The sequence below is a fragment of the Columba livia genome, chromosome 29 (assembly GCF_036013475.1).
Source record: "Columba livia isolate bColLiv1 breed racing homer chromosome 29, bColLiv1.pat.W.v2, whole genome shotgun sequence".
Lineage (NCBI taxonomy): Eukaryota > Metazoa > Chordata > Aves > Columbiformes > Columbidae > Columba > Columba livia.
Window position 1 is genome coordinate 2,081,981 of NC_088630.1, and position 22,303 is coordinate 2,104,283.

A 22,303-nucleotide genomic window follows, 5' to 3' on the forward strand; every position below is an offset into this window, starting at 1 on the left:
GTGGTTCTCGAGCACCAGGGCAGGGGGATTTCTGCGCTTTCATCCTTTTGAGCATGAGTTGTGGAAGACACTGCGAAGTAAGAAACAGGAGAGTGGAATGGGGAACTTGTATGTGAAACAGAATTCCGGTAGATTGGGTTTAATTTGCTCACAGGGGGTGAAGTAAAAGGCTTTTAAGAAGAACTTTGAAGGGGGAAAAAATCCCCAGAAAAATCTGCAAGGAATGCTGTTAGTGAAAAGGCTTAAAGAGCGTTTGTCTGGATGGCAGCAGCTGGAAGGAACGCTTGGGTCTGGTCAGACCTGGTTTGGTTATGTGTGCTGCATGGAAACCGAGCCTACATATGTGCACTGATGGTTGGAGGTTTGGAAAGTGTTTGGAGCCTGTTGTTGCACCGTGAGGATGTAACAACACTGGGGGAGAGAAGTAGAGTTATTCCAGAGGATGCGCCTCTTCCCACGTCCCATTCAGTAGGCACTTGTGTTTGCTATTTTGGAAGTGATACAGAAAATATACTCTGTAAATACACTGTATTTATTTCTAGGTTATTTTACAGACAATTTTTTAAATCAAATTATGTAAAGACGTAGCGGCCTATTTTCTTCCTTTTCTCCAGGGTCCGTGTCCTCATGCGATGCCTTCCTGAGCTTGTTTCAGAGCCATGGGCTGAAACCAGAGGCCATTTGTCCCTGCGCCACATCTCCAGAAGCGATGACTATTGCCATACGGAGGTAACGGGCGTGCGGCATCGCACTCTGTTTGCTAGATGAAGCCGTCCAGGCTGAGCTTTGTTCACACATCACTTGCTCATAATTGACTTAAGCATGCGATAAGCTCCACTGGCATTTACTGTGTGCGCTCAGGTATTCAAGTTTGAAGTTGTTAAACATTTATCTTAAGATACAAGCGTGTTTTTCCCTCCGTGTGACGGCTCAGCAGTGCCTGTAGGAACTGTGCCCTGCTTTTTCCCACTTCTGATTTACACAGCTAGCGTGGATTCTTGAGGGTGAGATTACAGAATCCCAGAATGTCAGGGATTGGAAGGACCTGGAAAGCTCATCCAGTGCAATCCCCCCATGGAGCAGGAACACCCAGATGAGGTTACACAGGAACCAGGCGGGTTGGAATGTCTGCACAGAAGGAGACTCCACAACCCCCTGGGCAGCCTGGGCCAGGCTCTGCCACCCTCACCAGGAACAAGTTTCTGCTCAGATTTAAGTGGAACCTCCTGTGTTCCAGTTTGCACCCATTGCCCCTTGTCCTGTCACTGGTTGTCACCAGAAGAGCCTGGCTCCATCCTCCTGACACTGCCCCTTTCCATCTTGATCCCCAGGAATGAGTCCCCCCTCAGTCTCCTCTTGTCCAGCTCCAGAGCCCCAGCTCCCTCAGCCTTTCCTCACACGGGAGATGCTCCACTCCCTCCAGCATCTTGGTGGCTGCGCTGGACTCTCTCCAGCAGTTCCCTGTCCTGCTGGAACTGAGGGGCCACAACTGGACACAAGATTCCAGGTGTGGTCTCCCCAGGGCAGAGCAGAGGGGCAGGAGAACCTCTCTGACCTACTGACCACCCCCTTCTAACCCACCCCAGGTCCCATTGGCTTCCTGGCCACAAGGGCCAGTGCTGGCTCATGGTCACCCTGCTGTCCCCAGGACCCCCAGCTCCCTTTCCCCTACGCTGCTCTCTAATAGGTCTGTAAATTTGCTGCCACTTTGGACAGTCATTTCCATAGTCCATTTCTGCCCATTGCTGTATCAGGTCTGGGAGCGGGTGTTTAACACGGCATGAGGCAAAGAGCTGGAAGAACAGTTGCACTTGCCAAGAATACAGTTTGAAGCACTGATCAATGCGGCTTTTCCAGGAGCAATCCCTACCGCCATCCCACAGTTTGAAATCTGTTATGCAAAGAAGAGACACTGCAATATGCATTTTTCAGTTGCTGCGCTAGCTTCATCAGAGTCTAATAATAGCCTGTGTGTCTGATGTAGCGTATTGATTTTGTGTCCTTCGCAGGCCTGGGGTCCCCGGGGCATCTTTGCCTGGCAGAGCCATCCTGTCCATGAACGGGCTGAGTTTTGGTGTGATTCGCGTCAACACTGAAGATAAAAACTCTGCTCTTACCGTCCAGGATGTCGGGCACGTAATGCCAGGAGGTAAAGACGTGCAGGAGGCTCCTATGAGGCCGTTTGTGAATGGTCTGAGAAAAAGAACCGATCAATGTTCTCTCCACGGTTCGGCCTCAGCGCTGCGGGTTGGACGGTCCCTGCGGTGTCAGATCTGTCACCGTTAAACGTGTCGGTTCTTTTCCAAGGCGAATCTCGGGGGTTATTTAACAGTGCGTCATTTCTCCCAGGGATGATGTGCATAGTGAAACCTGACGGGCCACCGCAGCTCTGCAAAACAGACGAGATCGGGGAAATCTGCGTTAGCTCCAGAGCAGGGGGAATGATGTATTATGGGCTGGCGGGGGTGACCAAGAACACATTTGAGGTATGTATAGAACGCATCTCTCCCTGTTTCCTGTGTGGAACTGGTAGCCATGTATAGTCTCTTGGTTTTGTAACTTAATGTTGTTTTTTAAAGAGATACCTTGAAAAACTCTTCACAGTTAGATACATTCAGTGCTCCCCTTTATAAAGGTCTCCAATGACTCTACCGAGGATTCCCTCCCCTTCTCCTCATCCCTTCACGTGCATATAGCGCAATTCTCCGTGTGGGGAATGGTTTTCTATCCTTGGCAAATGCACTTTCCTTCCACGTCCTCCTTGCGTTGCAGGTCATCCCGGTGAACGCCGCGGGCTCTCCGGTGGGCGACGTGCCGTTCGTCCGCTCCGGCTTGCTGGGCTTTGTTGGACCTGTACGTAATTAATGCACATCTGGAGCTCGCGCTGCCGTGTTCTGTTGTTCCTGCTAGTGACCTTCCATGTGTAACAGCAAAGCATTTGGGTACAGAAATATGTGTGAGGATGGTTTGCTGTGCATAAGACAATCAAAAGCTCCCGGATTTGCCTGAGCCAGTAGGAACCTTTGCTTTTCCATCACATTATTGTTACGGTGCCTTCCTGTGTTGCTTGTTGCATTTTTAGATTGCCAGTTCTTCTAAAACCAAGTGTAAGAAGCTTTTTGTGTGGCAGTTCTGCTGCATACGCTGGAGTGTCTTATCTCACCAATGCTTCTCCTGGTTTAGCTATAAATTATGTAATTTAAAGAGAAGGAAAATGTCTTTTCTACAAATTCCATCGATCTAGCCATAGTTAGGAAATAAGCCAATCATCAAAGATACTTGAATATGCGCTTTATCAAGGTTAATCACAGATACTGTTCTATCTTTCAGGGCAGTTTGGTGTTTGTGGTTGGGAAAATGGACGGACTGCTGATGGTTAGTGGCCGCAGACACAATGCCGACGACATTGTAGCAACCGGATTGGCAGTAGAATCCATAAAAACAGTTTACAGAGGAAGGTTAGCAAAATAAACCTTGCCCCCCCCGTCAGCTTCTCTGTGTAATATAATAAAATGGGATCTTTAGTATGATGTCTGATTTCTCTCCAGTAATTGCTTTGTTTGGGTAGCTCAGGTAAAGTGAATATGGTTTTGTTTTAGACGATAATTGGCCTGATCCTGCCCAGTATGGGTGTGTTTTCCCCTCTGTCCTGTCTGGTGTTTCACCAGGTCTGTGTACGTTAGGGGAAGGAATCAAGTAACAAGTCACCTGGAGGATTTAATTGTCGGTCGGATTTCCGTTGAGCTCTCTGCACTCAGCTGCTGGCCGATGCTCTGCGGCGCGGCAGAGTTTCATTCATGTCCAGAGATACTTAATTTGATTTAGCAGTTGTGGATATGATTTTCTGGCTGCTCGGGCAGGGTTGGAGCTCGTGTTGCTAAGGGTTAACAGGAGATCTCGAGCTCCCCACCCCATGTAGATACTTTAAAGCTTTCGTTGCACCGGTGATTTGCCACGGGTTGGAACGGAAACGTGACAGCAGGTTGAGAGGGCAGGGGGCTGCACTATGTAGGAGTTACATCAGAAGGTGGGATGAATCCCTTATATCATAAAGTCTTTCCTTTTTGACTCAATCTGAATCATCTAATATTTTTTCTCCCCTTGTCCCATGTGTTTGTTGTTGGTTTTTTTTACGAGTTCTGTCTTCAGTCTGTTTTCTTGGCTTCCTATTCCCAAGCAGTAAAACTGGAGTTTGTGCCAACGCGCTCTCCCCTTTCCCTTAGGATCGCTGTGTTTTCCGTGTCTGTCTTCTACGACGAGAGGATCGTGGTGGTCGCGGAGCAGCGGCCGGACGCGTCTGAGGAGGACAGTTTCCAGTGGATGAGCCGCGTGCTGCAGGTGAGCCCGTTACCGTGGGTGACACGGTCACTTTGTGCCGTTTCCTCAGCGCGGGGGCAGATCAGAGGCCATGGACGTGCCCCAGATTGAAGGAGTGCCAGCTCCTCATCCCTCTTGGCACACGGTATTCTCGCAGGGTCACAAGCTGGGTACATCTGCTGTGTACAACCTGTTCTGTTATGTCCTGAAGGTCTTGGGAAAGCGGCTGCGCCACAACGTAGCGTCGGCTCTGCCGGAGCGGTCGGTGTTATGCCAGCAAGGTGACTGCGTAGGGACGCCCTCAGCACTGCAAAGCAGATCCAGTGCTCGAGTTTAAGAGTTCTGCTTTGAATCTTGGATCGTGCTGGTGCTCCAAGTTACACTTTAAAGCCACTCTTATCTTCGGAGATTCATTTTGAGTGGGGAGACAGTGAGCAGAGAAAGGTTTAAAGAGCTGAATGAGTGTGGTCCTAGGAAAGCAGAACGAGTAGCAGATACCTGCATTGCACGTATGACCTTCTCGGGAGTGATGTTTCAGGTTGAGAAGTATGCAGACTGGGGAGGAAAATCAGGAAAGTACCTGGTGGTCTGAATAATGGATGAGATGCTTGAACGCTGAGGCGAACGAAAAGGGAACAGAGTGTGATGGTTCAGAGGAGACAGATGGATAAAAACCTGAGATCAAAATCATATGATTCATCAAGCAGCTGTGTGTATTTGGGGAGTTTGGTCATGAAATATTTAAAAAAGGGATTTCTTGTGTATAAAATGGGCTATGAAGGCAGGGGTGCTAACAAGCACTTAACTCTTACCATAGGGCTCGCTGGTGTGACGGAGGTGAAGTGGAATTAATCTTCCTTTACAGATTTGCTCCCCAGTACCTTATAAATGCAGGGATTTATCTTGCAGCACATCAGTGCAGGCTGTCCCCACTTGTACAATTGCAGCGACCGTCTCTCCTTTCTCCAGGCCATTGACAGCATTCACCAAGTGGGTGTATATTGCCTCGCCCTGGTGCCAGCCAACACCTTGCCAAAAACTCCGCTGGGAGGGATCCACATCTCTCAGACCAAACAGCACTTTCTGGAGGGCTCTCTGCATCCCTGCAACATCCTCATGTGCCCGCACACGTGTGTGACGAACTTGCCAAAACCCAGGCAGAAACAACCAGGTAACGCGAGCCCCTTTTGTTCAGCATTGGTGAACTGAATTCACAATCTCAGACCTGGGAAGGTGTGGGATGCCTCCGACACCAAGTGTCCTCCTGGGGGGACACCAGAGCTTGTCTTGTGGCTGGGGCATGTTTCACAGAATCACACAGAATCCCAGAATGTCAGGGGTTGAAGGGACCTGGAAAGCTCATCCAGTGCAATCCCCCCATGGAGCAGGAACACCCAGATGAGGTTACACAGGAACCAGGCGGGTTGGAATGTCTGCACAGAAGGAGACTCCACAACCCCCTGGGCAGCCTGGGCCAGGCTCTGCCACCCTCACCACGAACAAGTTTCTTCTCAAATTTAAGTGGAACCTCCTGTGTTCCAGTTTGCACCCATTGCCCCTTGTCCTGTCACTGGTTGTCACCAGAAGAGCCTGGCTCCATCCTCCTGACACTCCCCCTTTCCATCTTGATCCCCAGGAATGAGTCCCCCCTCAGTCTCCTCTTGTCCAGCTCCAGAGCCCCAGCTCCCTCAGCCTTTCCTCACACGGGAGATGCTCCACTCCCTCCAGCATCTTGGTGGCTGCGCTGGACTCTCTCCAGCAGTTCCCTGTCCTGCTGGAACTGAGGGGCCACAGCTGGACACAATATTCCAGGTGTGGTCTCCCCAGGGCAGAGCAGAGGGGCAGGAGAACCTCTCTGACCTACTGACCCCCCCCTTCTAACCCACCCCAGGTCCCATTGGCTTCCTGGCCACAAGGTCCCAGTGCTGGCTCATGGTCACCCTGCTGTCCCCAGGACCCCCAGCTCCCTTTCCCCTACGCTGCTCTCTAATAGCTCATTCCCCTGTTGTATGTGTTGCATGCTTCCTTTTGCATGTGTTGTCAGTCAGGAATGTTGATTCCTACCTTTAACTCATTGGGATTCTCTCCACTGATTTATTCATGTCTCAATCCCTTCTGAACTCTGTCAGGGAGGTTTCATGACCTCCTTGCATCCATCCCCAGGAGCAGTGGATCCTACAGACATGCTGTAGTTCCTTTCCGTGTGCATTATTAGTCCGTGTACCACGTTGCTGCTCTTTCCCAACAGGCGTTGGCCCTGCCTCTGTGATGGTGGGGAACCTGGTTGCTGGGAAGCGCATTGCTCAAGCCTCTGGAAGAGACCTTGGTCAAATAGAAGACAACGATTTAGTTAAAAAGGTAAATCAGTAGTTGCTACAGCTAGAGAATGGGAAAGTATTTACCCTCCAGCTGAATGCGAAGCAGCAATGCGAAGCACATAGAGCCGCCTCTGAAGTACAAGTAATTAGATACTATTTTAATTACTGCCTCTCTGTTTCAGCACCAGTTCCTGACAGAGGTGTTACAGTGGAGAGCTCAAGCAACTCCTGACCACCCGCTCTTCCTTTTATTAAATGCCAAGGTACGGTCAGTGCTGACTTGTCGGTTTTTAAGGTCCTCAGCATGTTATTCAGCGCAAGTTTGAGACTGTGGTTAAAATCTTTTGCCCGCTCCAGCATCCTCTATTTACTCTCTCTATCAGATTTTAACCATGGATTTATAACTTAAAATTTGAACCTATAGGTCACTTCGTCTCAATGCCTGTCGTGCTTCAGTGCTTCATTTTAAAACTGAGCATGTTTGTAGGTCCCACTGGTTCCTGTATCATTTAATGGTGTATCCCTGTTGAGTATATTCTGGCAAGGTTCTGGGGCAAGAAGACCTGAACTGACTCCTGGAAGGTAGCATTTGCTAGAGCAGCTCTAACTCCATCGCTATCTTTTTGACACCGTAGTGGATAAACGGCTCACTGAATGCCAGCAGCCTATAGGTCTAGATTACTCGTAGCTATAGACTGACACTAGCAAGCGAGGTTTTACTGACCCGTGTTGTGCCAGGCCTTGTTTAGAGCGTTTGTGTCTCCTTTCAAGGGAACCACTGTGTGCACAGCCACCTGCCTTCAGCTGCACAAAAAAGCCGAGAGGATTGCGTCAGTTCTCTGTGACAAAGGACATCTCAACGCGGGAGACAATGTGGTGCTTCTTTATCCTCCTGGTAAGCAAGTTTTAATAACGACTGCATCCCAGTGTGGAAATGCAGCCTGGGCTTTCCTTGAGAGCTGGAAATACAGGAGAGATCGATGAAACAGCGAAACAGGGCCTGCAGAACGCTCCGATCCGGTTCTGCCTCTTGCACTATCAGGACTTGAACTTGGATTCCACAGAGTTTTGGAAAAGCCACTTTGTACCTTCTCACTCCTGGCTGGGTCTTGCTGTGCCGTGATGTTTAGATTAAAAACTTAGAGACTTGTGTGGTTATCCGGAACGATACATTCACTGCAAAACTGCATGTGCTGAGAAATGCGCCCGTCACCCGACCAGAGACTCCTCAGCTCCCGCTCTGGTCACATCTTGTTTGTCTGAGGCCGCGTTGCCGGTTGGCAGCTTTTCATCCAGGGCAAGCACGGGGAGAAGTGACTTTTGAGTCATTTGACACTTGGTTTTCTGTGTGGTCGACCTTCTCCCCCTTCCCAGCCCCCTTTCCCAAGCTTTCTGAGCTTCCTGGTCGTGCTGCCCGCAGCGTTTGGGCTGCCCGTGTTGCACTCGGTGCTGTTAAAGTCTTGCGTGTTTACCTTCTAATGGAAATTATAACCGATGCTTGGAGCTCGGGGAAAGGCTGGCGTCAGCGTCCCACACTACAGCCTGTCGTGTCCTTGCAGGCATTGAGCTCATCACCGCGTTCTATGGCTGCTTGTACGCTGGCTGCATCCCCGTGACCGTGCGACCGCCCCACGCTCAGAGCCTCACAGCTACGCTGCCCACTGTGCGAATGATCGTGGAAGTGAGTAACGGGGCCGCAGCGCTCGCTTCGGCCTCCCAGACCCATGGTCAACACGCCCGTGCAAACGGTTGGCGTGACAGCGGCGGTCGAAGCACGTCTTGTAACCCAGGGACAGTGTTTTCGTTCATAAAATGCAAGAACCACCTCTCCTGTGGCAAAGCAAATTGCTGTAAGAGTTTTCCGAGGGATACTAACGTGGTGTTACCCCCTAACATTTCACATTGATGCTCCTTATGGCTGGGCAAGCACAAATCCTGCTCTCAGTGATTTCCCACGCCCAGCGACCAGGAAGGACCCATGGGGGAGAGCGCTAGATGTAGACAAGCCATATTCTCACCTGCTTTAAAGGTCCTGCCGTGATTATTTGCATCTTAGCCTCTCTTTGGGGTTTTGGTGAAGGAAGAGTAGAGAGCTGTGTTGCAAAAGCCAAAGAAATTACTGCAAGTCTGCTGAGGGAAGTTGGCTACAGATGTAAAATACACTCTGAACATCAAATCTTGCCAGTGCGATGTGCTCTTGTTGTTTTGTTAGTAAGTATTTCTCTTTTCAGGTCAGCAAAGCTGCCTGTATCCTCACAACGCAGACCTTGATGAGACTGCTGCGGTCCAGGGAGGCGGCCGCTGCCGTGGACGTGAAGACCTGGCCAACCATCATCGACACAGGTGCGCTCCACGCACCCCAAAACTTCTCCAGGCTCTGTGCAGGGGTCACCATGCCCTTCCAAAGGGACTGTCCCCCATTCCGGATGCCAACTGGATGGCTCTGAAGAGTTGTTTTAATACCTAGAAAAAATATTCAAGTTATAAGCGAGGTCTGACCTTGTTTAGTGACATCTCTTTCGCATTTGTTGAGCTACACATGGAAAATACTTTTACAGAAAAGCCACATCACAGACACCTGTTAATTTCCTTTAGACAAGAGCGAGTTGGTCTTTTCTCCCTCTTCTAGTCCCTCTCTTCCGGAAAGAGAAATAATACAAAGCCTTCTGGTCCATCTCAGTCTCTGAAGTTGTGTTCTCCTTTCAAATACCGGTTCGGTAATCAAAAACTTAACCACGTTTGCTCTTTTCTTGTACAGATGACTTGCCCAGGAAGCGGCTGGCTCAGATCTATAAGCCCCCTACACCTGAAATGTTGGCATATCTAGATTTCAGTGTTTCCACAACAGGCATGCTCACAGGAGTCAAGGTACAGTAACGTGTTTTTAGAAGGTGGGTTTTGCGGTGGCCTGTCTTTGGTTGATATTCTGAATCTCTCCCCTCGAGCTCCACCAAAGCTGACTGTTGTAGCTTAAATATAGACCTCGCTTTTCCTCCGGTAGAGCTGTGGATTCTGATAGAGGGTGAGTGTGACTGTGCTGAGGAGTTGGCTCTGCAGTGTAGGAGGACGGGTCCTGCCAGCGCATCGGGAACTGTGCTGCTGCCTCCCGCTGGCGCCGCCCGTGCGAGCAGCGAGCGATGCACAGAGCAGGAACGCAGCCGGCAGAGAAGAGACTAAAACACGGAAGCCTTAGACTGTCGTTAGTGATGGGCTGCGTTGGGAGTCAGGTCCCTGAAGCTTTTAAGCTGTTGGTATCACAGCTTCTGGTTCTGCAAATTCTTCCCCAAAGGGCATTGAACAGGCTGCCCAGGGCAGTGCTGGAGTCACCATCCCTGGAGGGCTGGACAGACGGACATGAGGTTCTCAGGACATGGGGCAGTGCTGGGGTGGGGAACAGCTGGACTCGATAATCTTAAAGGTGTTTTCCAACCAAAGTGATTCTGAGCTCTCCATCTGCTCCGGAAGGGAAGAAAACCACAGTTTATGGAGAAGCGTTCTCAAGGCAAACCTGTCTTTGTTGTTACCTGTCTGGGTGGAGCCGCGGCTGGATGTCCCTGAGTCGCGCTGTCCCTGTCCCTGTCTTGCAGATGTCCCACGCGGCGGTGAGCGGCCTGTGCAGGGCGATCAAGCTGCAGTGCGAGCTCTACTCCTCGCGGCAGATCGCCATCTGTCTCGACCCCTATTGTGGCCTGGGTTTTGTGCTCTGGTGCCTTTGCAGGTACGACTGGAGAGGGGAGAGAGGAAAAGATGAGCTCCTGGCTGGTTATAAATGGGAAATGCCAGTCCATGTCTTTATCTGTTGTAAATTACCTGCAGATGTGTTGACATGACTAATTTACAATAAGGAGAGAATTTGTCTTTGAACTGCCAATAATACGTTCCCTTTTCCTGCAGATTAGCAAGATGTTATCCTGTCTTGATTACGTGTATTTGTGCTGCCAAATATTACTGGCTCCAGAATGTTTCTCCTTTCTTCCTTGATTATATATTGCAATAAGGGAGTTTTCTTTCTGTAAACTGTGTGGTCGAGCCAGTTCTCTCCACTCTGCGTGTGCACGTTTGCATGTATATCAATTGTTATTCTTGTACAGTAAATTGTATTTGTAAAATTATGTTGCTACAGAAGGGGGGAATTGGAGCTTTTATCAGTTGGCCTCGGAGTTCTACAACCAGTAAATATTAATTTAAAGATAACTACATGCTACACAAAAATGTTTTCCTCCTTAATGTTCTTCACAGTGTGTATTCTGGACACCAGTCAATTTTAATTCCTCCTATGGAGCTGGAATCCAACCTTTTTCTCTGGTTATCTACTGTCAGCCAGTACAAAATAAGGGACACTTTCTGTTCCTATTCAGTCATGGAACTGTGCACAAAGGGACTTGGAAACCAAGTTGAAATATTAAAGGTAAGAAATGTTAACTGAATGCCGTGTTCCGTAAATGAAGGAAGCGGTGGCAGCGGAGCGAAGCGATGCGGTTGTTAATGCAGCAGTTTGCGTGGTGTGCAGCTCTCCAGCCCACAGCTTGCTCAGAAAGCCACAACAAAACTGTTTGCAGCCCTGGGAAGTGAAAAGGGTGGGAATGGAGGAGGGTGCAGCGCCGCTCCGGAGCCGCTTGTGTGACGGGCTGTGGAGGAGGCTCCGAGCACGCGCTAAATGGAGCCGTTTGCTCCTTGGGGATGAGAGGAAGGGATAAAACCTACAGGAAACATTTGAGGTGGCTTCTTGCGTGGGGTGTGCTGACATCAACTGAAACAGTGGGCTCCGTCTATGGGAGCAAGGGTCAGTTGTTGTGTTGGTGACACAGGGGTGTCAGCTCTGGGTTGAACCACCAGGAAAAGAGAAGAACGCACAGATTGCAGCAGCTGCCCAGCGCCGTTCAGCACATTCGTGACCATGTCTAGAAATAACAATGGATTCTGGTCCCAGTTTTGTTGAGGACTCTGTAATCCCACTAAATGACTTTACTCTCACTTGGTTTGGTTTCTCTCTATATAAATAGTGAATAACAGATGTCATCTTTGCTGGAAAGCACTGCGGGAACACGCGATGCTATGTTGGGTAGCAGAGGAAGAAGCGCTGTTAATGCGTATTTTGTTCTAGCAGTATTTCTACGCTCTGGTCAGATGCATAATTACAAATAGCCGAAAAAAGAAAACCATTTGAATACAAGAACAGGGTTTGTCCTACATTTCTTAAATGCTTTATTTAGGATTCCTGGGATGAGAAGCAAACGTCACTGCTTGTGAGGGCACAGAGGTAATTAACACAGTCCTTTGTGCTCGTTTATGCCTTTTCCAGGCACGAGGAATCAACCTGTCCTGCGTCCGCACCTGCGTGGTGGTTGCGGAGGAGCGGCCGCGCGTTTCCCTCACTCATTCCTTCTCCAAGCTCTTCAAAGACATCGGCCTGTCCTCCCGCGCCGTCAGCACCACCTTCGGCTCAAGAGTCAACGTCGCCATCTGTTTGCAGGTAACCCGGCGCCTTCCAGCGCGTCTGTCACTGGCGCCACATTTCCAGATTCCCTTCTGCTCCGAATGGTCAAATTCCCTCCTGTGTTAGCACAGCCCGGCGTCTCCTTGTGGGAACAGCTGGCACAAGATTGAAGCAGCTTCTCTTCACAGAATCACAGAATGGACTGGGTTGGAAAAGCCCTCAGAGACCATCCAGTCCAACCCTTGGTCCAACTCCAGTCCATTGACTAGATCATGGCACTAAGTGCCATGTCCAATCTCAGTTTAAAAACCTCCAGGACGGCAAGTCCAGCACCTCCCTGGGCAGCCATTCCAATCCTGACCACTCTCTCTGTCCACTGTCTCTTGTTTTCAACTGCCAGATTGTATCACAGATGCTCGAAACAACTGGAATGTGCTATTAGAGAACAGTTTATTTCTGTATATACAGTAACCGGTTGCTCCAGGGCTGGTGGCTCAGAGCGCTCAGCATTCCCCGCGCCCCACAAACCCCCCACACTAAGAAAATAGCCCTTAGCGTGAATGCTAAGGAAATTGGAACAGGAATTTATTGCCAGTAAGAAACCCCTGGAAATGTTCATGAGCTCGGGCAGAAGTTACCCCGGCTTCTGTAGGTACGTTAAGGTTTGGGTTTGTTTTCTCATGTTAACTCTTCAGGGAACGTCTGGGCCTGACCCCACCACGGTCTACGTCGATCTGAAGTCCTTGAGACATGACAGGTACAGTGAGTTTATTATCACTCTCACACCTCAGTAGATTTCAGCTCTTTTTCCTTTACCCTGACGGTGTTTTCTTTACTTCCAGAGTGCGGCTGGTGGAAAGAGGAGCTCCGCAAAGCCTTCTGCTTTCCGAATCGGGGAAGGTAATTCACGTTACGACGCGGGGATGCGACACAGCGCTTTTTACACCCCTTCCGCTGCACATGTGTAGCCGTGTGGCGTAAGAAGAGGTGACAATCGGTTACACCGTTCCTCCTGTTGATTTAAGAGCACGTTTTGCTGAAGCGATTGGGAGAACTAGTTCTGTTGACGGTAAATGAACCGTCGCAAAAGTGTTGGCTCTCGTATGCTTGAAATCGGCATGTGTTTGAGATTTACGGGAGCTCTTATTCCCTTCTTTAAACGGATTAACAAAAAGGTGTTCCATAGTAGTTTTTAACATTGAATTCTGCATAATGAAGGCCTAACAACACTGACAGGCTTAGAATCCCTCGCCGCTGTGGCTCTCGAGTTGTGAAATACAGCGAGTGTGCTTCAGGGTACATGGGCTGGTGTGTTTTACACCCGCTTGTCCTTCCTCCAGCTGAAATCCTGCTTTTCCATAGGTAAATGAACAGCCTTTGCATTTCGGTTGTATGTCAAGATAATTCATACATGGATTACGTATTTCTTGTGATCTTTAGATCCTACCTGGAGTCAAGGTGGTCATTGTTAATCCCGAGACCAAAGGGCCTCTTGGAGATTCTCATCTCGGGGAGGTAAGCGCAGATTCCGCTCTTCGAGCAGCTTCTGCTTGTGCTGTATTCTTATTGTTCAATTAGGTGACACTCACAGGCCTTCTTGAGCTGAATTATTGCTGGAGCGCTCACATTTTGGGTGTGTTACTTTACCATCAAGTGTAAAGAAAAAGCCAAACAGCAAGGAAGGCTTATTCCGCTCTCAGTCTTGCATAACTGGCTTCCAAATAATCTAATTTACATTATCTTGCTTGCACACCGGTATGTTTGATCTGTGTTGACAGATGATCAATTGTTGCACCTCACATGTTATAAAATCCTCAGTTGGTTACTGGGTTAATCCTCAGCTTACAGCTATCAGGAGGGCAGATCTGCACAACGCGTTTTTAAGATTCCACAGGGTATTTGGAGGTTTGAGCTAAACGCAAAACATTTTTGGATCTGGAAAATCTTAGATAGAGACAGAAGCTTCTTGTTGCACTTCGTCATCTGCTTCATTTTAACTCTCAACAGACACTGGTTTTGTAGCGTTCTCCCTCTTTCCTCCTCTTCCCTTCCTCCTCCTCCTCCTTTCCTCCTCCTCCTCCCTTCCTCCTCCCTTCCTCTTCCTCCTCCCTTCCTCTTCCTCCTCCCTTCCTCTTCCTCCTCCTTCCTTCTTCCTCCTCCTTCCTTCCTCCTCCTCCTTCCTTCCTCCTCCTCCTTCCTTCCTCCTCCTCCTTCCTTCCTCCTCCTCCTTCCTTCCTCCTCCTCCTTCCTTCCTCCTCCTCCTTCCTTCCTCCTCCTCCTTCCTTCCTCCTCCTCCTTCCTTCCTCCTCCTCCTTCCTTCCTCCTCCTCCTTCCTTCCTCCTCCTCCTTCCTTCCTCCTCCTTCCTTCCTCCTCCCTTCCTTCCTCCTCCCTTCCTTCCTCCTCCCTTCCTTCCTCCTCCCTTCCTTCCTCCTCCCTTCCTTCCTCCTCCCTTCCTTCCTCCTCCCTTCCTTCCTCCTCCCTTCCTTCCTCCTCCCTTCCTCCTCCCTTCCTCCCCCCTCCTTTCCCTCCTCTCCTTTCCCTCCTCTCCTTTCCCTCCTCTCCTTTCCCTCCTCTCCTTTCCTCCTTTCCTTTCCTCCTTTCCTTTCCTCCTTTCCTTTCCTCCTTTCCTTTCCTCCTCTCCTTTCCTCCCCCCTTTCCTCCCCCTTTCCTCTGACGGTTTTTCCCTTCTGTCCAGATCTGGGTGAACAGTCCGCACACGGCCAGCGGCTACTACACCATCTACGACAACGAAACCCTCCAGGCCGATCATTTCAACACGCGGCTGAGCTTCGGCGACGCGGCGCAGACGCTCTGGGCTCGGACCGGGTACCTCGGCTTTGTCCGGCGGACGGAGCTCACGGCCGCCAGCGGAGGTACCGCAGAAATTAGTCTTTATTTCACCTAAATTCCCTTTCTTGGGTGGCGTTTCCCAGCCCGTTTCCCATCTCTCCTCCGCAGAGCGCCACGACGCGCTGTACGTTGTGGGAGCCCTGGATGAAACCCTGGAGCTGAGGGGCCTGCGCTACCACCCCATCGACATCGAGACGTCCGTGTCGCGGACGCACAGGAGCATCGCCGAATGGTAAAACAACCCGACGTAGCCAAAACGTCGCAGCTTAGGGTTTCACAGAGAATATAAGGCAAATTCAGATAGTTTCTTGTGTTACCATCAGCAAGTCACGCACCTTGTTTCCCATCTGTAGATGGGAATAATACCGGGCTGACTGACTCAGTGTTTTCTCACGAGCCATAATTCAAAATAGAAGCGATGATTTCCTGCTCTGTGGTGTAAAGAACCGTTTCGGTTTGAGGCAGGGGAGGCTGCGCTGAGTTGTACGTCCCGCCGGCAGTACCGGGGTGTGTTTGAGCTGACAGCGACGCGTCAGGACGGGGCTGGGGGCTGGGTGACGCGGAGACGCAGCCCAAGGCCGGGGGAAAGAATTGTAAACTTGGCAGCTGTGTGTCTGCAAAAATAACCAGGGCTTCTGTTTGCTGCTTTTGTTTGTTGGGTTCTTTTCCTCCGCTTTCTTCCCCCCACACTTTCTCTTTCCTTCCCCCTCTTTCCTTCCCCCCCTCTTTCCTTCCCCCCCCTCTTTCCTTCCCCCCCCTCTTTCCTTCCCCCCCCTCTTTCCTTCCCCCCCCTCTTTCCTTCCCCCCCCTCTTTCCTTCCCCCCCCTCTTTCCTTCCCCCCCCTCTTTCCTTCCCCCCCCTCTTTCCTTCCCCCCCCTCTTTCCTTCCCCCCCCTCTTTCCTTCCCCCCCCTCTTTCCTTCCCCCTTTCTTTTCCCCCCTTCCTCCCCCTTCCCTCCCTTTCCCCCCCATTTCTCCCCCCTTTCTCCCCTCCTTCTCCCTTCTTTCCCCCCTCTTCCTTTTTGTTCTTTTCTCCCCTTCCTCTCGCCCTCTTCCTCTCGCCCTCTTCCTCTCGCCCTCTTCCTCTCCCCCTCTTCCTCTCCCCCTCTTCCTCTCCCCCTCTTCCTCTCCCCCTCTTCCTCTCCCCCTCTTCCTCTCTCTTCCCACTTCCCTTCCCCTTATTGTTTCTCCCCCTGTTTTTTCCTTCCCCCCATTTTTCCCTCCTGATTTCCCGTTTCCCAGCGCCGTGTTCACCTGGACCAACCTGCTGGTGGTGGTGGTGGAGCTGTGCGGCTGCGAGCAGGAGGCGCTGGACCTGGTTCCGCTGGTGACCAACGTGGTGCTGGAGGAGCACTACCTGATCGTGGGGGTGGTGGTGGTGGTGGATCCCGGCGTCATCCCCATCAACTCCAGGGGGGAGAAGCAGCGCATGCACCTGCGCGACAGTTTCCTGGCCGATCAGTTGGACCCCATCTACGTCGCCTACAACATGTAACGTCCGTGGGGAGCCACAGGGGGAGCTGCGGGACCACCGAGCGCCCCGGGGCGGCTGTAGAAACCAAGCTGGTGAATACTAATACTTGAGCTCGCTGCCACATTCCCTTCATCTCACCCTGTGGTGTTAAGATCTCGTTAACTACCGACGGACACGAGGAAATGTGGTAGACAATGGCAAACATTGGTAACAGTTTACTGAAATATTAGCTTTATAGAAAACGCAAAGTTGACAAGTGTGTGAGCTACAAAACTCCTAAGGCCTTTACAGTAGTGTTACTTTTTTCATCTGTTGTACATATTTGTATTTTTATCTAATCCTGGTTTAGGATTCTATAAGGGGAGGGTTTATTTAGGTAAGATAATAAACTATTAAGAAAAGGGTCATCAGAGTTCTGCAGTTCCCTGCTATCTAATGTACTTTGCAGCTGTTCATTCCACGGGATCACACGGCTTATTTAAAACTGTACCATGACCAAATCAATAACTTACGGAATCTAAGAGTTACTTATTCATATAGATATTTCTTGAATTTAAAAAGAATTTTGCCTATATTTTAAATATGTAAATATTATTATACATAATTCACTTAGATAGAAGATTAACTTGGATAACGATGACAGCTGAAGGTAGAAATTTTTAAGGACTTTAAGTAACTTTTGTGGTCCTGAGCCTAATTACGTTTGGTTAGAAAAACTAACGTGAGATACACGCATCTTCCACCAGGTTTCTTATTTCCGTATGTCATCTTTTCTCGCGGTCACAAACGTGTCGCAGCGCGTAGCAACCTCTGCTTTTTCATTTCTAAAACATGCGGAATTGAAACGTTACCACGGAATTGGGTAGAAATCGCAGTGTGAGTCCAAAATACTGAGCTGAGCGGCAGCGACAGCCTAACCCTAACTCTAACCCTGACCTTAATCCTGACCCTAACCCTAATCCTAACCCTGACCCTAACCCTAACCTGACCCCGACCCTGACCCTGACCCTAACCCCGACCCTAACCCTGACCTTAACGCCGACCCTGACCCTAACCCTGACCTTAACCCTGACCCTGACCCTAACCTGACCTTAACCCCGACCCTGACCTTAACCCCGACCCTGACCTTAACCCCGACCCTGACCTTAACCCCAACCCTGACCCTAACCCTGACCTTAACCCCAACCCTGACCCTAACCCTGACCTTAACCCCGACCCTGACCCTAACCTGACCTTAACCCCGACCCTGACCTTAACCCCGACCCTGACCCTAACCCTGACCCTAACCTGACCCTAACCCCGACCCTGACCCTGACCTGACCCTAACCCCGACCGTGACCCTAATCTGACCCTAACCCTGACCTTAACCCCGACCCTGACCCTAACCTGACCCTAACCCCAACCCTGACCTTAACCCTGACCCTGACCCTGACCTGACCCCAACCCCGACCCCGACCCTAACCTGACCCTGAGCTCTGTCCCACCTGGGCCTTGAAGGCAAAACAAAACCCTTTGGATGGACACCCGGTTACATTCACTGTTTGGAATAACGACCAAATTCCCCCTCGGTAGAGCAAGAAATGGTGTAATTGGGCTTTAAACTGGGCGGCAACAGCCCAGGTTGCATTCAGGACAAAGAATTAGATCATTCTGGGCTTTACGTGGAATGAAACTTTTCTTTTGTAGGAGGAAGCGCAAAAAATGAGACAGAGCAGTTCTGGTAAGCACATCGATAAATACCTGTGAAAATGAATAACCCGCCTTCAAAATAAGCTCTGACTCCCGATTACCTGTATTTCACCCACACACTTTTTAAGAACAATTAAATTCCTATGGATGCTAAGAAAATGTTTTGGAAGCAACAAGAGCCGAGACCAGACGCCGCAACAGGTTTGAGTTAAAACGCTCCACGTTACCTCATATAGTTTGTAGGCACTTTGTAAAGGTTCGTGAGCTGAACTGCGGAGCCCCCGTGGAGCAGAACCTGGTGTATCCATCCCTGGTTTGTCCTTGCAATCCTCCCGCCTTCTGTTAGTTTATTTTGCTGAAAAACAGGAAAAAACTTGTGAACGATATTTTGGAAGAATTTGGGAATAGATGGAGAAACTGGGGGTTCTTATGGCAAGTCTGGATTTAAGGGCTCTCTGCAAATTCTTCAATTAGAGGGGCACGTTCTGTCCCTGCCGCAGCCACCGTGGGTGCGACCGCAGGGGGTTGTTCTGGCCACAGCCCAAACACCATCTGCTTTATTAATATGTGTCCTGAAGTCTGTAATATCTTTAGTTTTAACACACTGGCCGCGGGGAGCTGTGACTGCCGCTGTGCAGCTGGTACCACAACTTATTTTGGGTGGAAAGCCCGCAGAATTCTCCCATCTCCGCCAGCAGAGTCTTGTGATCCCTCGTTGCACGTCACTTTAGTTTGGGTTTTCTTGCACGCAAAGTGCAGCTTCATTGTGCCCATTTCGGAAAAGATTCTGATGGTCTTGACCTTTTTCTTACTCAAGACTTTAAATAATTGTTATGACAAAGAATTATTTGTCCATTGGAGTGGATTTTAAGTCCAATTCTAGGATTGTCTTTTTTTCCTGGCAGATGCATGCGTGAGTTGGATGGAGGCGGGTTTCTGAAATGGCATTTTTGAGTGACATTGGATTCTTCCGTGGGGTTTTTTCCCCTCGTTTATTCTTTGGCCGGGTATTGATCATTCCTTGCGGTTTGGGTTTATCTCCCAAGTTTACCGTGTGCTCTTTACTCTGGTGTGTCGCGTTCTCCGTGTCACAGAACTGGTCCTGCCCATGGGACGAGATAACATTCCATTGCTGGCGGTCAGTAAGTGACACGGTCAGTAAGTGACACGGTCAGCAAGTGACACGGTCAGTAAGTGACACGGAGCAGCTGCCCCCGTTCTAATTCATCAGCACCGCGAGCAGCCCCGGAGAGAAGCAACAGCAGAGCTGCGAGTCTGCAGGTCCTGATTGTCACCCCATTTCCCGGCCATGTCCCTCCTTCCTCTGTCAATGACACAAAATCCCCCAACGAGGTAACGAACCGCACAGCACCACGCACTCAAATGTATTTTTCTCCTTGGAAATTGGGGGCAGTTTGTGCCTCCGCCCTGCTGGACGGTGACGTGGTGTCGCGGGCAGGGACCGTTTTGCTTTAGGACGGTTTCTTGTTTGCAAACTGGGATAAACCCCAGAAAATTGCCACGGATGGCGCGTGTTGGGGTTCGGAGTCGGATGCTGCTCCTGAATCCAGTTCAGACTTGGGTGCTGCTCCCAAATCCAGTTTAGACTCGGGTGCTGCTCCCGAATCCAGTTTGGACTTGGGTGCTGCTCCCAAATCCAGTTCGGACTCAGGTGCTGCTCCCAAATCCACTTCAGACTTGGGTGCTGCTCCCAAATCCAGTTCGGACTCGGGTGCTCCTCCCAAATCCAGTTTGGACTCGGGTGCTCCTCCCAAATCCAGTTTGGACTCGGGTGCTGCTCCCAAATCCAGTTCGGACTCGTGTGCTCCTCCCAAATCCAGTTCAGACTTGGGTGCTGCTCCCGAATCCAGTTCAGACTTGGGTGCTGCTCCCGAATCCAGTTCGGACTTGGGTGCTGCTCCCGAATCCAGTTCGGACTTGGGTGCTGCTCCCAAATCCAGTTCGGACTTGGGTGCTGCTCCCGAATCCAGTTTAGACTCGGGTGCTGCTCCCAAATCCAGTTCGGACTTGGGTGCTGCTCCCAAATCCAGTTCGGACTCGGGTGCTGCTCCCAAATCCACTTCAGACTTGGGTGCTCCTCCCAAATCCAGTTTAGACTCGGGTGCTCCTCCCAAATCCAGTTTAGACTCGGGTGCTGCTCCCGAATCCACTTCAGACTTGGGTGCTCCTCCCGAATCCAGTTCGGACTCGGGTGCTGCTCCTGAATCCAGTTCGGACTCAGATGCTGCTCCCAAATCCAGTTCAGACTTGGGTGCTGCTCCCAAATCCAGTTCAGACTCGGGTGCTGCTCCCAAATCCACTTCAGACTTGGGTGCTGCTCCCAAATCCAGTTTGGACTCAGGTGCTGCTCCCAAATCCACTTCAGACTTGGGTGCTCCTCCCAAATCCAGTTTAGACTTGGGTGCTGCTCCCGAATCCAGTTCGGACTCAGGTGCTGCTCCCAAATCTAGTTCAGACTTGGGTGCTCCTCCCAAATCCAGATCAGACTTGGGTGCTGCTCCCAAATCCAGTTCAGACTTGTGTGCTGCTCCCAAATCCAGTTCAGACTCGGGTGCTGCTCCCAAATCCAGTTCGGACTCGGGTGCTGCTCCCAAATCCAGTTCAGACCCGGGTGCGTTTCCCACATCCAGTTTTGCCCTCGAGCCGCAGACTCGGCCTCTCCCCCCAGTTCAGTTTTGCAGCTTCTCCAGTTGCAAAAGGCGAGTTCTCTCCCGCTCTCGCCCATCGGGTTCCAAGCGAACAGCTGCAGCGAAACTGAAACATCAGGAATCCTTAACACTTGGAACTGAAATGGTTTGTATGTCGTACTGTTTCTTAATACGTGGGCACAGGTCGTTTTAAGATTTGCACTGCGATTTGTGACTTAAATAAATGCAATTGCGACGTGTCACACTCACTGTCCTAAAAACAAGGTTGTAAAATTTTAGCCCTATCTGCAATTTTTCTTTAATTTCTGTCGACCATCGTCACGTTCAGACTACAGCATTATGTAATTATGTATAAAGTTTTTATTTATTTAAAATTAGCTTAGATATTCATTTTTCAATTTAACATCGGGCTGGACGGTGTTCCATTAACTCATCGATTGTGTTTCCTTTGTCTTGTGTTAATAAATATTGATGCCTGATTGCTCGCTTGGTTCTTCAGTTGCTGTTTCTCTGACGTTTATATTTTAAGGAACTAAATGCGGTTTGGTGTTTATCCTGGTGAAAGGGAGGAATTGTAGGGGTGTTTGCAAACATTTTACACCATTTGTGTGTAGAAATATAAAGTATGGAGCTTGTACCTGCAGCTCTGGGCTGTTGAGCTCTTGAAACCAGAGTTAGACCTGAGCTCACACACCGAGCACAGACTAGATGGAGTTTTTAAGCATGACCTAACCATATTTAATTTATTTTAAATATTCATAAATGTTAAGATATCGTTTAGGCCGTGCTGCCATCAGAGACCTGGACAGGCTGGAGAGCTGGGCGGGGAACAATTTAATGAAATAGAACAAGGGCAAGTGTAGAGTCTTGAATCTGGGCAGGAACAACCCCAGGTTCAGTGTAAGTTGGGGAATGAGCTGTTAGAGAGCAGCGTAGGGGAAAGGGAGCTGGGGGTGCTGGGGACAGCAGGGTGACCATGAGCCAGCACTGGTCCTTGTGGCCAGGAAGCCAGTGGGACCTGGGGTGGGTTAGAAGGGGGTGGTCAGTAGGTCAGAGAGGTTCTCCTGCCCCTCTGCTCTGCCCTGGGGAGACCACACCTGGAATATTGTGTCCAGTTGTGGCCCCTCAGTTCCAGCAGGACAGGGAACTGCTGCAGAGAGTCCAGCGCAGCCACCAAGATGCTGGAGGGAGTGGAGCATCTCCCGTGTGAGGAAAGGCTGAGGGAGCTGGGGCTCTGGAGCTGGACAAGAGGACACTGAGGGGGGACTCATTCCTGGGGATCAAGATGGAAAGGGGGAGTGTCAGGAGGATGGAGCCAGGCTCTTCTGGTGACAACCAGTGACAGGACAAGGGGCAATGGGTGCAAACTGGAACACAGGAGGTTCCACTTAAATCTGAGCAGAAACTTGTTCGTGGTGAGGGTGGCAGAGCCTGGCCCAGGCTGCCCAGGGGGTTGTGGAGTCTCCTTCTCTGCAGACATTCCAACCCGCCTGGTTCCTGTGTAACCTCATCTGGGTGTTCCTGCTCCATGGGGGGATTGCACTGCATGA

General features: G+C 50.3%; 1 protein-coding gene across 4 annotated transcripts in view; it reads left to right on the forward strand.

The window, feature by feature from the left end:
• Positions 1–21,232, forward strand: part of DIP2B (disco interacting protein 2 homolog B) — a 74,749-nt gene extending 53,517 nt beyond the window's left edge. For all 4 annotated transcript variants that reach the window (XM_065043636.1, XM_065043637.1, XM_065043639.1 and 1 more), the window contains 22 exons: positions 615–729; positions 2,010–2,149; positions 2,350–2,486; positions 2,773–2,853; positions 3,331–3,458; positions 4,224–4,338; positions 5,287–5,488; positions 6,566–6,675; positions 6,818–6,898; positions 7,407–7,530; positions 8,195–8,316; positions 8,867–8,978; positions 9,394–9,503; positions 10,223–10,353; positions 10,875–11,043; positions 11,938–12,108; positions 12,768–12,829; positions 12,915–12,972; positions 13,513–13,587; positions 14,769–14,946; positions 15,032–15,155; positions 16,164–21,232. In XM_065043636.1, the coding sequence (XP_064899708.1) occupies positions 615–729; positions 2,010–2,149; positions 2,350–2,486; positions 2,773–2,853; positions 3,331–3,458; positions 4,224–4,338; positions 5,287–5,488; positions 6,566–6,675; positions 6,818–6,898; positions 7,407–7,530; positions 8,195–8,316; positions 8,867–8,978; positions 9,394–9,503; positions 10,223–10,353; positions 10,875–11,043; positions 11,938–12,108; positions 12,768–12,829; positions 12,915–12,972; positions 13,513–13,587; positions 14,769–14,946; positions 15,032–15,155; positions 16,164–16,416 (2,798 nt within the window). In that variant the 3' untranslated portion in view covers positions 16,417–21,232. The remainder of the gene's footprint in view (positions 1–614; positions 730–2,009; positions 2,150–2,349; positions 2,487–2,772; positions 2,854–3,330; positions 3,459–4,223; positions 4,339–5,286; positions 5,489–6,565; positions 6,676–6,817; positions 6,899–7,406; positions 7,531–8,194; positions 8,317–8,866; positions 8,979–9,393; positions 9,504–10,222; positions 10,354–10,874; positions 11,044–11,937; positions 12,109–12,767; positions 12,830–12,914; positions 12,973–13,512; positions 13,588–14,768; positions 14,947–15,031; positions 15,156–16,163) is intronic.
• Positions 21,233–22,303: the final 1,071 nt, after the last annotated feature.